General features: G+C 26.6%; 1 protein-coding gene across 3 annotated transcripts in view; it reads left to right on the top strand.

Annotated features, from left to right (window-relative positions):
- LOC118446042 (large neutral amino acids transporter small subunit 1) overlaps nt 1-14,888 on the top strand; it is a 35,049-nt gene that overhangs the window by 6,976 nt on the left and 13,185 nt on the right. For 2 of the 3 annotated variants that reach the window (XM_085658875.1, XM_035876203.2), the window contains exons 1-3: nt 595-1,007; nt 11,899-12,149; nt 12,819-13,065. In XM_085658875.1, coding sequence (XP_085515001.1) covers nt 11,904-12,149; nt 12,819-13,065 — 493 coding nt within the window. In that variant the 5' untranslated portion in view covers nt 595-1,007; nt 11,899-11,903. Of the gene's footprint in view, nt 1-594; nt 1,008-11,898; nt 12,150-12,818; nt 13,066-14,888 lie in introns of those variants that run through there. The other variant, XM_085658871.1, reaches the window with a different exon arrangement.

Raw genomic sequence — 14,888 nt, 5'->3', positions numbered from 1 at the left:
AGAGAGATACAATAACTTTCCTTAGAAAATAAAAATCAATAAACGATCGTTGAAAGATTGATAGATATTAATCCAATATCATTGGACATATACAATCTCAACTAGCATTATATATTACGTATAAAAGAATAATAAATTCGTTAACGTTTAATTAAATATCTCAAATGAAGAAAAAATTATTATTAAAATTATTCTTATCGTATATAATGATCTATAATTTTTCTTCATAGATCCAACTAAACTAGACTCTTACGATATATACACGTACGCATATATATATATATATATATATATATATATATATATATATATAGAGAGAGAGAGAGAGAGAGAGAGACATATGTAAAACAACAAATTCGTTTTAACAATATTACAACATTGCCTATTCATCCCCTCCCTCTTCCCATTCCAACCTACCAGATTCGAGAAAGTCAAAGAGGGAGGAACAACTCTTTTGTTTCTAACAAACGTTTAAGTTCGAAAGTGTCATGCGCCAGCTTCGGTGTTAGTATAATATATACATGTACCTACACATGCGCAGAGACGTTAGTATATAGGAAAGAGAGGGTAATACCTAAACGCGGAACGGCAGCAGCCTCGTTCAGAGAGAAACGTGAAGACGGATCACTCAGAGCTCGACCACCGTGTCGCGCATAGCTTTCCTGTCTCCGTCTAATCGTGTTGTTTCTCTGTTACTCTATCTCCCCTTCTCTCTCTCTCTCTCTCTCTCTCTCTTTCTCTCTGTTTGTCTCCCTTTTTCTTTCTTTTTATTTATCAATCTCATTCAGTCTTTCTATCTGTCATTCATAATCTTCGTTGTTGTCAACGAGACAAAGACGAGATAGAGGGAAGTAGATCGTTTATCTAGTGCGTGTGTGTTTGTGAACTATGATCCTTTATCAAGGATTTCGACGTACTTAGGATCTTAATAAGGATCTAAATTATTATTTAGGAATCAAAGATCGTAATATCACTCTGTGATATTGCAAGTGATATTCTAATAACAGGTAAGTTTCTTTAATATTTAATGTTTTTTTTGTTTTTTTTTGTTTTTCTTTCTTTTTTTTTTTTTGGTTCGTGTAATTCTCATGGATATCTTCGAATATAAAGATAGAAAGAGTGATGATCATTGACCGTGTATTCGTTTTTTATTTTTTTTTTTTTATAAATTATATATTAATTAATTAATTAATTATAAATTGTACATATATATATATATAAGGGTGAACGATCATATAGTGTATATTTTTTTGTCATCGTGGAATTATTTTTCAAAGTGTTTTTGACTTGTTTCAACGTGCATGAGTGTACGGGTACACGCTGACCACGTTACCATTTTTATACCAAGAGATTCTTGAATGAAAATCTACGTGTATCGAATCGTAAATGGATCGAATGTGTTTAAGCGATTTCAAAATGTCGTGAGAATTTTGTTAAAAATATATTCTGTTAGAGATAGGATTCGTTTGAAAAGAAATTTTCTTTTTCGTGAAGCATCGAAAGAAGCAGTATGGCCGCCCTTTCGAGTGCTTTAAGAAGTATATACGTTTTCGTATCGAAGTGGTTGCTAACGAATTAAAGTTCGTTCTTATCTTTCTTTCTCTCTCTTTCTCTCTCTCTCTCTTTTTCTCAATTTTTTCTCTCTCTTTCTATCCTTTTTCTCAGTTTTTTCATTGAAATTATAGTTTTTTTTTTTTTTTTTTTTTATCAACGAAATCGTGTTTTATGGAAATCGAGAGTAACGAAGATAGTGCATTTAAATTCGTCGTCATCGTGGTTATTGTCGTCATAATTATAAATTATAAATTATTATTCGTTCAGGCAGCTGATATTTACTTTTATCGATAAAAGGAAAAATTAAACCTTCTAAGAATTAATGTATTGCGATTTTCATGAGCGCTTATACGAACGCATTAAAAATCATGTGAAAATAAGGAAGATGAAGAGAGAGAGAGAGAGAGAGAGAGAGAGAGAGAGAGAGAGAGAGAGAGAAAGAGAGAGAAGGAGAAGGAGAGAAAAAAAATTAGAACTTTCGACTCGGTTATTATCGAATATTTTTCTTTCATTCATTTTTTATCTTTTTATACTCTTCTAATATTCGTACTATATAAACGACGTGAAACATGATAAGCACGTGGCGAGTTCTGAGTCGCCGTTAATGGTTCGAGAATTATGTTAATTCTTGGCAAAACAGATAAAGAAAGAGACAAAGATAGAGAGAGAGAGAGAGAGAGAGAGAGAAAGAGAGAGAGAGAGAGAGAGAGGAAAAAAGAAAGAGAAAGAAAAAGAGAAAGAAAAAGAGAAAGAGATACAAAATTACAAATTAGTTTTGACGTTAAACATAAGAAAAGATAAATTTGTTTCTTATTTAAATATATATGTATAGATATGCATATATACACACCCACGCATATATATATATATATATATATATATATACTTGTATATAATGTATACATATATACTATGATAATTTCGGGAATCATGACCCATTTTTTTTTAATGCTTCAGTATATTGTCTTTATAATAGGCATTATGTTTGTAAAAGTAAATAAATGAAAAATTGTAATTTCAAGAATAAAACTAAAATAGTAATTAAGATTTTAGTAAAAAAAAAAAAAAAGAGAAATTGTTTCCCCATGCAAAAGGCCATATCATCCATATTGTATGATTGAGATTAATCCCCGATGATTCAAAGTATCATTGTTTTAAAAATAAAAAATAAAAAAAAACAAAGAAATGGTTTTGCTGAAAGAAAGATTATTTCTTTTAGAAGAAGAAAAATCATTTTTTTTTCTTTCATAAAATTGTTCCACGAAGATCGTATAAATTAAAAAAATATCAAACATCCTTCTTTAAAAATCATTTATCGCATCTCGCATGATCAAATTCATCTTCGTCTCCCTAAATCTAACGCAATTAGCGTTATTTTTTCTTCTTTTCAAAATCTTTCTGGACTACAAAATCTGAAAAAAATGTTCACCCAAAGTTGAATCTTTCGTAAGAGAACGTTTACATTTGTCTAAATTTTGAACTCGTTTTGTTACTTTAGTCGCTCGAAACGTTTCGTATTTACGTTTTTTAATTAGTTGAATTATACCTGATGACATACCTGAGGATTGGTTTAATTTTATTTAACATTGCGTCTGACGTTTTTATCGCCTAAATCTTTTTATTAATTATTTTCAAACTACAATTAGGTGAGACAGATTCTGGTTCATTATTTCCCTTTGCGTTTCTTATTTTACTCTTATTTTACACGAGGCACACGTTGTTCCGATTGTTGTTCTTCATTAAAAAAGAAAAAAGAAAAAAAGCGCAGAATATATCTTCGTCATTAAAAATGATCAATAAGAAGAATAAAAGTTCATCATTCCTATAAGCAGTCAGTTTTACGTAAAAAAAAAGTTGAATTGTCTACGAATACAAATGACTTATCTAATTTCTCAATTGAAAACAAATCAAGAAATATTCTTTACGTGTTATATTAATAATTATCAATTTTACTGAGTGATAATTATCAATTATCAATTTTATTGAAAATATTTAAGAATTGGAGTTTATCTACGAAATGTTTACGAAAAATCGAGTCGTCTCAAAGTTACAAGTCCATCTCACCCGGAATTACCCTATATATGTGGATTTAAGACATGTGAATAGATGATAAGAAGATTTATGTTCTTTGAAATATCTCATATTGAAGTACATATAAAATACCATTTACATAAGTTGTTAAAACTTAAACAATTTGATTAGATGTATCTTCTTCTTTTTTTTTTCTTTTTCATTCTTATCTTTTTCAATCATTATTATCTTTTTTTTTCTTTCTTTTTTTTTCCTAAAGACGTTAACAGATGAATCACGAGAGTGAACTGTATTCGTCAGTACGAAAAGGAAGTTCGGAAAATCCGGTCGGCGACCCACGTGGTCTATTGATTTTCTTGGTCGCCACGCCATTCCACTCTACTCCACTTCACTCTTCTCAGTGATGGAAACTGGCCTCTTCGACTTCACTTAATGTCTCGCGAATATCACGTTCCTTCTAGTATTCCTTTCTACGATGAAAATTTAATTAAGAAAGAAAGAAAGAAAAAGATCAAAAAAACAAACTAAATATAAAAAAAAAAAAAAATAAATAAATAAAATAAAATAAAGTGATAAGAAGGCGTTGGAGGGGGGGGACAAAAGAAACAAAAAAAAAACTCGAAGCAAATTTATTACGAATTATTTCAATGAGTTATCATGAAAGTGTTTCTTATATAAGTCAAAAATTATAGAAAAGGAAAACAATATTATTAGTTCATTGTTTGTGATCTAATCATACGACGAATTACTTGATAAATGAATTTCTTTTTTTTTTTTTTCCTTTTTTTTCTTTTTTATTGATGATTCATTCTTAAATTACTTTTATAATCATCGGTTCATTTACATACGTATCAATAAGTGTCCATCTCATTTAATTTCGTCGTATCAATTGTATTTGTATTTTTCTATTATGCACGAGGAAATGCGTGAAATAATACGTATATTATTTATTAATTAATTCTTATTTTTTTTCGAAAAATCATTGTACGAAATCAAATTGAATATTTTTACGAATAAATTAAATTAAAAAATATAAGAAATAATAATGATAATAATAATAATAAATGGAAGGATATAATTGAGACGATTCGAGGCAAATTTTTTATTGAGAAAAAATTATAATGAATTATTTCTATATGACAGATGTGTCTCATCATTCAATTTTGTCATTTCAAATATTTTCGTTAGACGTTTTAATTTTCTAACGTAGATAAGGATGTGTATGCCTGAAAAAAGATTTATGGATTAAACTCTTCTTTTTTTTTTTTTTTTTTTTCTTTTTTTTTTCTTTTTTCTTCGTCCGATTTATTCGTTTTGAATTTTCATTCAAATCAAATGTTATTCTAAGTATCAGACATTCCACTCGCAAACAGATCGATGACAGCGTGTCTTTGCTCTTTTCGTGAGTACCTTAAGTACAGTTCATGTCGTACGTGGGTCGTTGGCGCTGATGTTAGCGTAAGATCAATAAAAGTGATGTAACATTTGAAGGGAGTTTCGTATGCCGTCCATTCCATCCACGATTGAAAATTGAATAACCCTAACAAACATACCAATAGATTATATTTAATTATCGTATAGGAGAAAAGAAAGAAAGAAAGAAAGAAAGAAAGAAAGGAAGACATTGACGTTGAAACGATTCAGATATTATTAATTATTCTGTGAATTTTTTTTACGTTCTATTTTCTATATTGTATTTTCAAAGGAAAAAAAATATTGTACGATATTACGAAATAAAAAATTTTTTAAAAGATTTTCTTTATACTTCATTAAAAAGGATATTTAACACTTCTATAATAATTCTAACAATTTTAATACTTTAATCGACATTATATCTCTGCGTATTATATAATATAACGCTTATATATATATATATATATATATAATAATATAATGCATATATAAAATGCGTATAGTATTCGAAGATAATTACTTCGTTAATAAATAATTCGCACAACTTTCGTAATTTTATTTCGTACATGGCAATAGAGCTGGTGGTTATATGTGTGGTGAGTTCTTGAAAAGGCACGTGGTCGATATTGGAGTGTGGTAAGGAGAAAGTAATAAAAAAAAAAGAAAAAAAAAAAGTCATCGAAACATATATTGTACACGAGAGAAAATCGATCGTAAAGATCGTTCAATGAAGGGCTTTATTATATATTACATATATCAATAAAGAAATAAGTACAAATAGGTATATACGTACCGTACATATATAAATGATATTTTTGTACGATAACGCAAAATTTTTATATGATCCTTCTTTACCTATCTGGTTATAATATATATGAAATACGATAAGAAATTATACGCACGTTTCACGTACACTAATGTACGAACCACGCAAGCTGTACTGAAGCTAAATTAGAGAGAGAAAAAGAGAGAGAGAGAGAGAGAGAGAGAGAATGGACGAGTGTGCCTATGTGTAAGAAAGAGAGAAAGAGAGAGAGAGATTCAAAGAAGCAGTACGAGTGCCAGACTGACGCATTAGGACTACGAATTAGGGAGCGTCAAACTCGTCTTTTCATATAACGAAAGCCCTCCCGTAAAATCTTTACAACTTTTTGAGACTCTACAAAACGATTTGATATTTTTTAAAAATATTTTTATCAGCGATACTCAGCGAACATCACTTTGAAATTACATATTTGTAATATATTTTTTATTTCACTCTTTTTTTTTGTTTCTTTTTTTTTTTTCTTTTTTTTTTTTCTTTTTTTTGATCATTAAATTAATAATTTACATTAAAAGGATTATTATTTATTAAATATAAATTATAGTTAATAAATTTATACTGCACTATATTTATATATATTTTATTTTTTAATATAATAACTTAATATAATTAAGTATAGTAAATAATACTATATTATATTAAATTTTATACAATATAGATGCATTTATCAATATAGTTATATTATATAATATATAAAATATTCTATGTGTGTGTGTGTGTGTGTGTGTGTGTACAAATTTATACTATAAGTTTCACATTATATAATTTCTTATTCAAACATAAAAAAAAAAAAAAAATTGACTTGAAGGCTAATGATTGTGCAACTTGAAAACTACACATATTTATAATACAGATATAGACGTTCATAAATTTCATTCGGGTAAATTAAACAAGTCGAATATAGAATTGAGAAAGAAAAAAATAAAAAGAAGAAGAATAATCTCCCTTTATTTGTTTGATAAAACGCTTATCATATATTTGCAACAAATTATACCGTAGCAAATAATTCATTTATCGCTTCTCCTGAATTCGTATTAATCACAGATACATTCAAGGAAAAAAGAAAAAAAAAAGAAGTATGTACTATCTCATTGGATATTTGAATTCGATGGATAGGAACAAAAATAAAAAAGTTTAGGAATATAAATATAGATTAACAGTATATAAATATATGATAATTTTTATACGTGATAAGTGCTTCCATATAAATGATTTATAAATAGATCTATATATAAGATGTGCCATATTATATAAATTTACATTTATATTATCGATATTTTCTTTTCTTTTTTTTTTTTTCTTTTCTCTCGATCATCAAATCTATATAATAGATATAATAGATAGATATCTATATAATATTGATTCACATAATGTAGATCTATATAAAATGTATTAATCTTATTTTGTATTATTTTGTACTATTTATAGATCGTTCATATAGAAATATATATATATAGGTATAGATAATTTTTCATTTTTTTTTTTTTTTTATATTATCGATTCTCGAAGTGACCTCTTCGATTTGATATATATATATATATATATATATATGTATGTATAATATATACATACACACAAGAAGTATTTCACGAACACGTTCTTACTGTATACGCTTAAATGAACAAGAAAGAGTGAGAGAAAGAGAGAGAGAGAGAGAGAGAGAGAGAGAAAGAGAGAGATAGACAGTATAAAAGAATGAAAGAGACAGAAACTCGCAATCTTTCTTTCATGTGTCTCGTTTTCTCTGAATAAGTTCTCACTAACACTACACAAAGAGATTCTTTCCCATTTATCCTTATTTTCTTCCTCTCGTTTGAGATTCTCTCTTCTTACTTCTGTCTCTCTTTCAAACGTTAATACGATACTCGGCATCGAGCTACGACCAACTGACGTTGAACTTTCTACCTTTTTCTTCCTCTTCCTAACAAAAAAGTTCGTGATTTATATGCATATATATATATATATATATACATATATATAAATATATATAAAAAATTAGAAAGTTTATAAAACGTGTACAACGAGGAAATTAGTTCACTAAGATGGTTTTATTACGAAGTGAAAACTGTACGAGAATTCTTTATACCTATGGCACCTTTGGTAGGTAACCAACACACACATAATATATATATATATATACGTATATAAATTAAAAGTTTATAACAAAGGAAGTGTAAATTATGCGAAAATTCTATACACGTATATCTTTGGTAGATAGGATAGATACGTACATATACTAGATATAAATATACATATATATATATATATATATATACACACATTTATATATATGGATATATGTATCACCGCATTTATTAGGAGACTAAAATTTTTCCTTGTTTCTTTTTATATTGTCATTCAAATCAACTGTTTTGTCTACAGCTACGTATACGCATATATGATATATTTAAATAATATATTTTTGTTTGCGTACGTAAAGTTAACTTCAACTTCAACGTCGTAAACTTAATATCTCAATATTATTGATCTATTTTTTATTATTACTGTGTTTAAGAAAGACGTGTGATAAGAAAAATGCGTAAATATTTTTAACTATCGATATTCATTCTTGAATTTATAATACATATACATATTTCTATACATATTTATTTTACATGTTCATTTATAATTTATTTCGATCGATAATGAATTGCATTCTCGAACGTTTTATATTCTCAGTGATATGTATGATATTGATTGTGGGGGAAAAAAGAAAAAAGAAAAAAGAAAAATCAACAAAGAAATGATTGATGAAATGATCAAACAGTCGATCTATCAAATTCATAATTAACATTATTTTTTGTTACTTTTGTGATTTATTTCATATATAATTTATTTTTTTTCTCTAATATATAACACATAAAAATTTTTTTAATACACAATATTATTATATAGATCAAACAAATACATTTGATTTTTCGTTTTTTCGAATATTATCTACGATGTGAATTTCGAGTTTTTCTAACTACTTTTTTCCGGAAAAATTGTTTAATTGCTAAATTAAAAGTTGAAATACATGTATATATACTGTATAAAAAATTTAAAAGTCGATAGTCGTAAAATATATATACATGTGTTTTTCTATACATACATGAGTGATACGTTAACATTTGCCACGTTATTTTTATCTATATTGATATAGATTTATCGATTTATAAGACTTTTTGCAGCTATTGAAAAATAATTCCTTCTTAATTTATAATAAGAGAGATAGCATTTTTTTCTAATGTTTTTATTAAAAATATCATTCTACAGTTATTAGAATAATTATTGTTTCTTAATAATTAAACAGCTTTAATAGTTCTGATAATTACGCTAGATGTATAATTATACTAATTATAATAATTACATTGGGATATAATTATACTACAGATTTTTACAACTTTTTGTTTTTAGCCAGAGAAAAAGACTGCTATATAAGAAAATTTTATAAAAATAAAATTCTTTATATTTTTCTAAAGTAAAAAAAGAAAAGAAAATTTTAAGTGCAATTTGTAAAACATTCTTATACAAATTATTTGAAAAATTGATCATTTTTATATAGAAAGATAGATTCATATAGAAAAATACAGAAAGAAAGAGAGAGAGAGAGAGATCCATATAAATCTATATAATATTGATTTATCTATTTATATAGATCTATATAAAATAAATACAATATAAACATAAAAAATAAACATAAAAAAAAAAAAGAAAAAAAAAGAAAATGTCATGTCAAATAAGATTGCAAAACTTACAAAATATTTCGATAATTTTTATAGTATAACCGGTATCGACTAATTATAAATCAAACATAAGATAACATTTACTACTCTATCATTTTCGAAAATATATTTCAATTTTTAAAGTCTTACAACTCATGATTACTTACTTATTCAACGTTAACTTATAGGATAATTTATAAATCGACCTATAATTACTTATAATTACTTATTGCACCTGCATGTTCACGAAGTAAAATCAATATATGTATATATGTATTTATGTATTTATTAAAAAGAAATCCTGTCGATTGTAACAATATATACATAGGTAACAGCATATAAGTACATATATGCATACATAGTTATACTACCTTCTCTCTTATAAAATCAAGGTAGACTTCGATTACTATTTGATAGTAGATTTTTCTTATTACTTCGCGTAACCAAACGAGAATGGCATTTATAATATTTTTATATATATATATATATATATATATATATATACATATGTATATATACATTATTTAGTTTACATATTGGAAGTGGCCGTTGATTTTAATTTAAGTTGGAACAGGTTTTTCAAATTAATTTCATTATTAGTTCGTTGACATAGAAAGGTGTGTATTTTAGATCGGCAATTCGATTGATCGAATTGTTCTTATGTAATTGTTGACTAGTTTTTCTTCTCTTTTTTCTTCATTTCAATTTTATCGATAAAATTTTCATTAATTTCTATTAATTTTTTTTTAATTTTTCTTATTGATATTTTTTATTTTTTTTAATTATATATATACATAGAATGACTTACATATATAACTCATTACAAACCAGTCTTTTAAATAGCTTTATTTAGGGAAATGATTGAAGTTAATAATAACATTTAAATATGAGATTAATTGTTATTAGAATAACATTAGAGATAATTTGCATTTATTTTTGAAATAATATATATATATATGTATTATTATTTAATGTAATAATGATAGTAATTTATCTTTAATTCGATGTTAGATAACGATGAAACGAATTTGAATTTTCGCAGGTGGAGAAATACTATTCATTTATTTTCAAGGACAGATATATGTATACATACATACACACACACGCGCGTATGTGTATACGCACACATATTATTTTTCAATATAGTAATAGTAATAGTAATAGTAGCAGTAGTAAGCAATTAATAACTATCGAAATGAAAGGTTGTAGATATCAGGCATGGTTTCTAGAAAATATACTTGCTGTAGTTAATTTCTTCTGGCTATAGTGAGAGAATAAGAGAAAGAGATAGAGAAAGCGAAAGAGAGAGAGAGAGAGAGAGAGAGTGGGGGAGGAGAGGGAGAAAAGAGAAATAGAGGTACATTATTCAAAAGAACGATAGAAATTTCTTGAAGGAAAATTTAAGAGAAGCTGCGTAACATTCACGCCAGAATTATATATATATATATTCTCCTGTATTTTATTGGAACAGACTGAGAGAGAAAGAGATTGAAAGGGAGGGAGAGAGAGAAGAGAGAGAGAGGAAAAGAATGAGAAGAAAAATCGTTGAGTGTGATAATGATACACGTATACGTAAACGCCAAAGAGCCGCCTCTAGAAATCTTGGAAGTTGCATCTAAAAAAATGTGAAAAAGAAAGAAAAAAAAAAAGAAAAAGAGAAAGGTGAAAAGACATAAAATCTCCGTGTCTGTTTAGAATTGTCTTCTTTCTTTCTTTTTTTTTTTTTTTTTTTTTTATATTTTTTATTTTTTCTTTCTTCCGTTTTATTTATGTTAGTAAAATTTTAAAAACTAACGAATAATTTCAATTACCAAATTTTCAAATCATAAAATATTAGTCGGTTAGTTAATTTCATAATATTTTCAATTTCCATTGTGATCCTTTTTTAGACAAAATTAGAATTCTTTTTTTAGACAAGATTAGAATTAATAACAAAACGGAGAAATAGAAAATGAAGAAGTAAATAATTTTTGTAAGCGTTATTTATTACGCGTATACGATTAAGCCAAATATTGTTCCATTAATTATTTACCGGTTATATTTTATCATACTTAAACTGATTGTATAATAATGAACTTTTTAAATGAAAACGAACAGCTCTCAATGTCCTTCGAGCTCATATCACACAATGCTCGTTAGAAACGATAAATATCAAATTGCATGTAGCGATAATTTTTTTTAGTCTCGTCCGTTTATTAGGCTTTCGAATGAACACGTAATTACTTTTTCCTCAATTGTTAATTAAAAAATAAATAATATATAGATTGTTTACATAGATGTATATATATATATATATATATATATATATATATATATATATGTATGTATGTAGGTGGATAAACGCATACATAATAAATATTGTTTATATTTCAGTGAACATGTCGAAGTCAGGAAGCATTAAAGATGGGGAAAAGGGTCCTTATGATCCTGTGCCAACCAATAATGACGCAGGAGGTGACGAAATTAAACTTGAAGCAAAAATGTCACTTCTCAATGGTGTCACCGTTATCGTTGGTTCGATCATCGGTTCTGGAATCTTTGTCAGTCCAACCGGTGTTTTAAAACATACCGGAAGTGTTAATGCTAGTCTTTTGGTATGGACCGCTTCAGGACTTTTTTCCATGGTGAGTTCTTTGCCATAAAATTTACGAAAGAGAAAATGAAAAAAAAAAAAAAAAAGAAAAAAAATATTACATATGCATCTTTAAAAATATACAATTTATTAATATATTAGATATAATCTAATAAAAATTTTTTACATATTTTTAATATATATATATATAATATTTTAATTGTTAACTACATAACTATTATTAGTATATAATAGTATAGTGTTAGAGTGTATTACTATATTAGCACTATTACTATTAATATATTTATAAATATTATATCAATTGATAATATTTATTATGAATATAATTTTATAAAAAAATTTTAATAAAAATATGTCATTTTGTCTATTCATGTTGTGTTAATTTTATTAGAAAAAAACAAAAAAACAAAAAAAAAAATAAAAAGAAACATATCTAAACAAACTTATTACCTTTTCAATACTTTATTTATATATTCGCACATTTTACATAATAATCTCTTTCTACGATTTACCAATCTTTTATCAATGATAATATTTTTTATTATAATACGTTTAGAATCATTCTCTTGTAAAAGATAAATTCGGAAAAAGAAAAAAAAAAAGAAAAAAAAGAAGGACGAAGCAAAAAAGAAGGAAGAAAAAAAATTCGATACACTTTAATTTACCTATTATTTTATTTATTTTTCTTTTTAACAAATAGGTAGGAGCCTATTGTTATGCCGAGTTGGGTTGTATGATAAGGAAGTCAGGAGCTGATTATGCGTATATCATGGAAACCTTTGGACCTTTTATGGCCTTTATAAGACTATGGATCGAGTGCATGATAGTACGGCCTTGCAGTCAAGCTATCGTGGCCTTGACATTTAGCATTTACGTTTTAAAACCTATTTTTCCTGATTGTGCACCACCAGATGATGCTGCACGATTACTTGCTGCCTGGTGTATATGTAAGTTGTATATATATACACATATATATAGTAAAAACATTTAGTATTATTAGCCTTTTAGTTATACTTAAATTTTTTTAATTATGCCTCGTCATTAAAGTAACTGATGATTATATATATATATATATATATATATATATATATATATATATATATATTTAAAATAATTAGTCATTTAATTGAATCAAAATTTAATTAAAATGTTATTGTTAATGATCTATCATTGAAGTAACTGATTATACGTACATATAGTTCATAGTATATTAGGTATAAGTTAAGGATTAAATTCGAAAAAAAGGTGGAGAGGATTCGCTTGGGAAGAAAGTTTGTTTGAAAAAATGAGAAAGGAGAAAAGGAAAGGAAGTTCATTCATTTAACTATACATTTCTGGCCTTGAAGTGATAACAACATTAATTGAAGATAACTTGATTCCCACCGACACAATTTTGTTTCATTCTCTTCTTCCCCTTCTTTTTCTTTCTTTTTATTTTTTATCTTCGTTCTCAGCCTTCTATTTCGTCGATAGTCTTCTTTGATTTTCTACGGACCCCCATTGAAAGATAGAGAAAGAAAGAAAAAGAGAGAGAAAGAGAGAGAGAAAGAGAGAGAAAAAGAGAGCGAGAGAGAGAGAGAGAGAGAGAGAAAGAGAAAGAATATGACATAGTTGAATGCCGTCTATCCAGCTTGTACAATATGTATTACAAATGGATCATCTTCATAATACACGTTTCTCAATTCGTCTCTATTAAATTAATTACATCTCGAAAAGAGTTAACAGATAATAACTCATAGAAAGATTTCAACGAGAGGAAGAGTGACGGATAAATTTTTATTCGAAAATTTCATTCATTGATATGCTTTTAATATATGACACATGGCACATTGATGTTATTAAAATGATTTATATTAGATGAAAGGAGAATAAAGATAAACGTGAGTTATAATAAAGAAAAAATATATATATATATTTAATATATATTATTCAAAGTAATTAGTACTTCTGTTTATTCTATTTTATTATAACATTTTATATTTATATAGTATTAAGAGTAATTAGGAGGAAATATATACTTATTAATATATATATATATATTTTTTTTTTTAAACTAGTATTTATTACAACAGTAATTTATATATTAAATTAATACCAATATACTATATATATATATACACATATATATATATGTATGCTAGTAAATATTCTCTGGTATCGAAAAAAAAGTAATTTTAATATTACTGATATTAAGAGATGAATTTTTTTTTTTTCCGGTATTAAAAACACTAATACCTTTTAATACCATTCTTTTAATACCAAGAGAGATCAACATTTTAAATTCTTCTTAGTGCGATACTAGGAGATTAGTATTTTTTTTCTTTTTTTTTTTTTTTTTTTAATGTACTATAATACCGAAGGACGATCGTGTTTGTTAGAAAGTCAATGTTCTCTTACGTAGGATAGGAAATAATATGGAAAAAAGAAGAATCGGCAATATCCTAATGGTCTTAAGAATTCTTCAAGATAGGAAGATTTCTCATTCCTTTTTACGATCTCCCTTTACTTTCTAGAAAACTTCTTTTATCTTGAATAGCCTCGAGAGCTAACGTGTAGGTGGCAATGACGTCCTTCAAGGATCTCTCTCTTTCTCTCTCTTTCTCTTTCTCGGTCTCTCTTTCTCTCTCTCTGCCTCTCTCTGTCTCTCTGTCTCTCTCTCTCTGTTTCTCTCTCGCTCTTTCTCTTTTTCTCTCTCTCGATCCTGAAAGGAACGTTGCCTGTTCATTAGAAAGTATCATTTACTATAAAGGGTAGGACTCTTGAGATTTCC

The sequence above is a fragment of the Vespa mandarinia genome, chromosome 1, assembly GCF_050613455.1.
Source record: "Vespa mandarinia isolate Hongniang chromosome 1, ASM5061345v1, whole genome shotgun sequence".
In the NCBI taxonomy this organism is placed as follows: Eukaryota; Metazoa; Arthropoda; class Insecta; order Hymenoptera; family Vespidae; genus Vespa; species Vespa mandarinia.
Note: the sequence above shows the minus strand (reverse complement) of the source record. Positions and strands in the feature narration are given on the sequence as shown.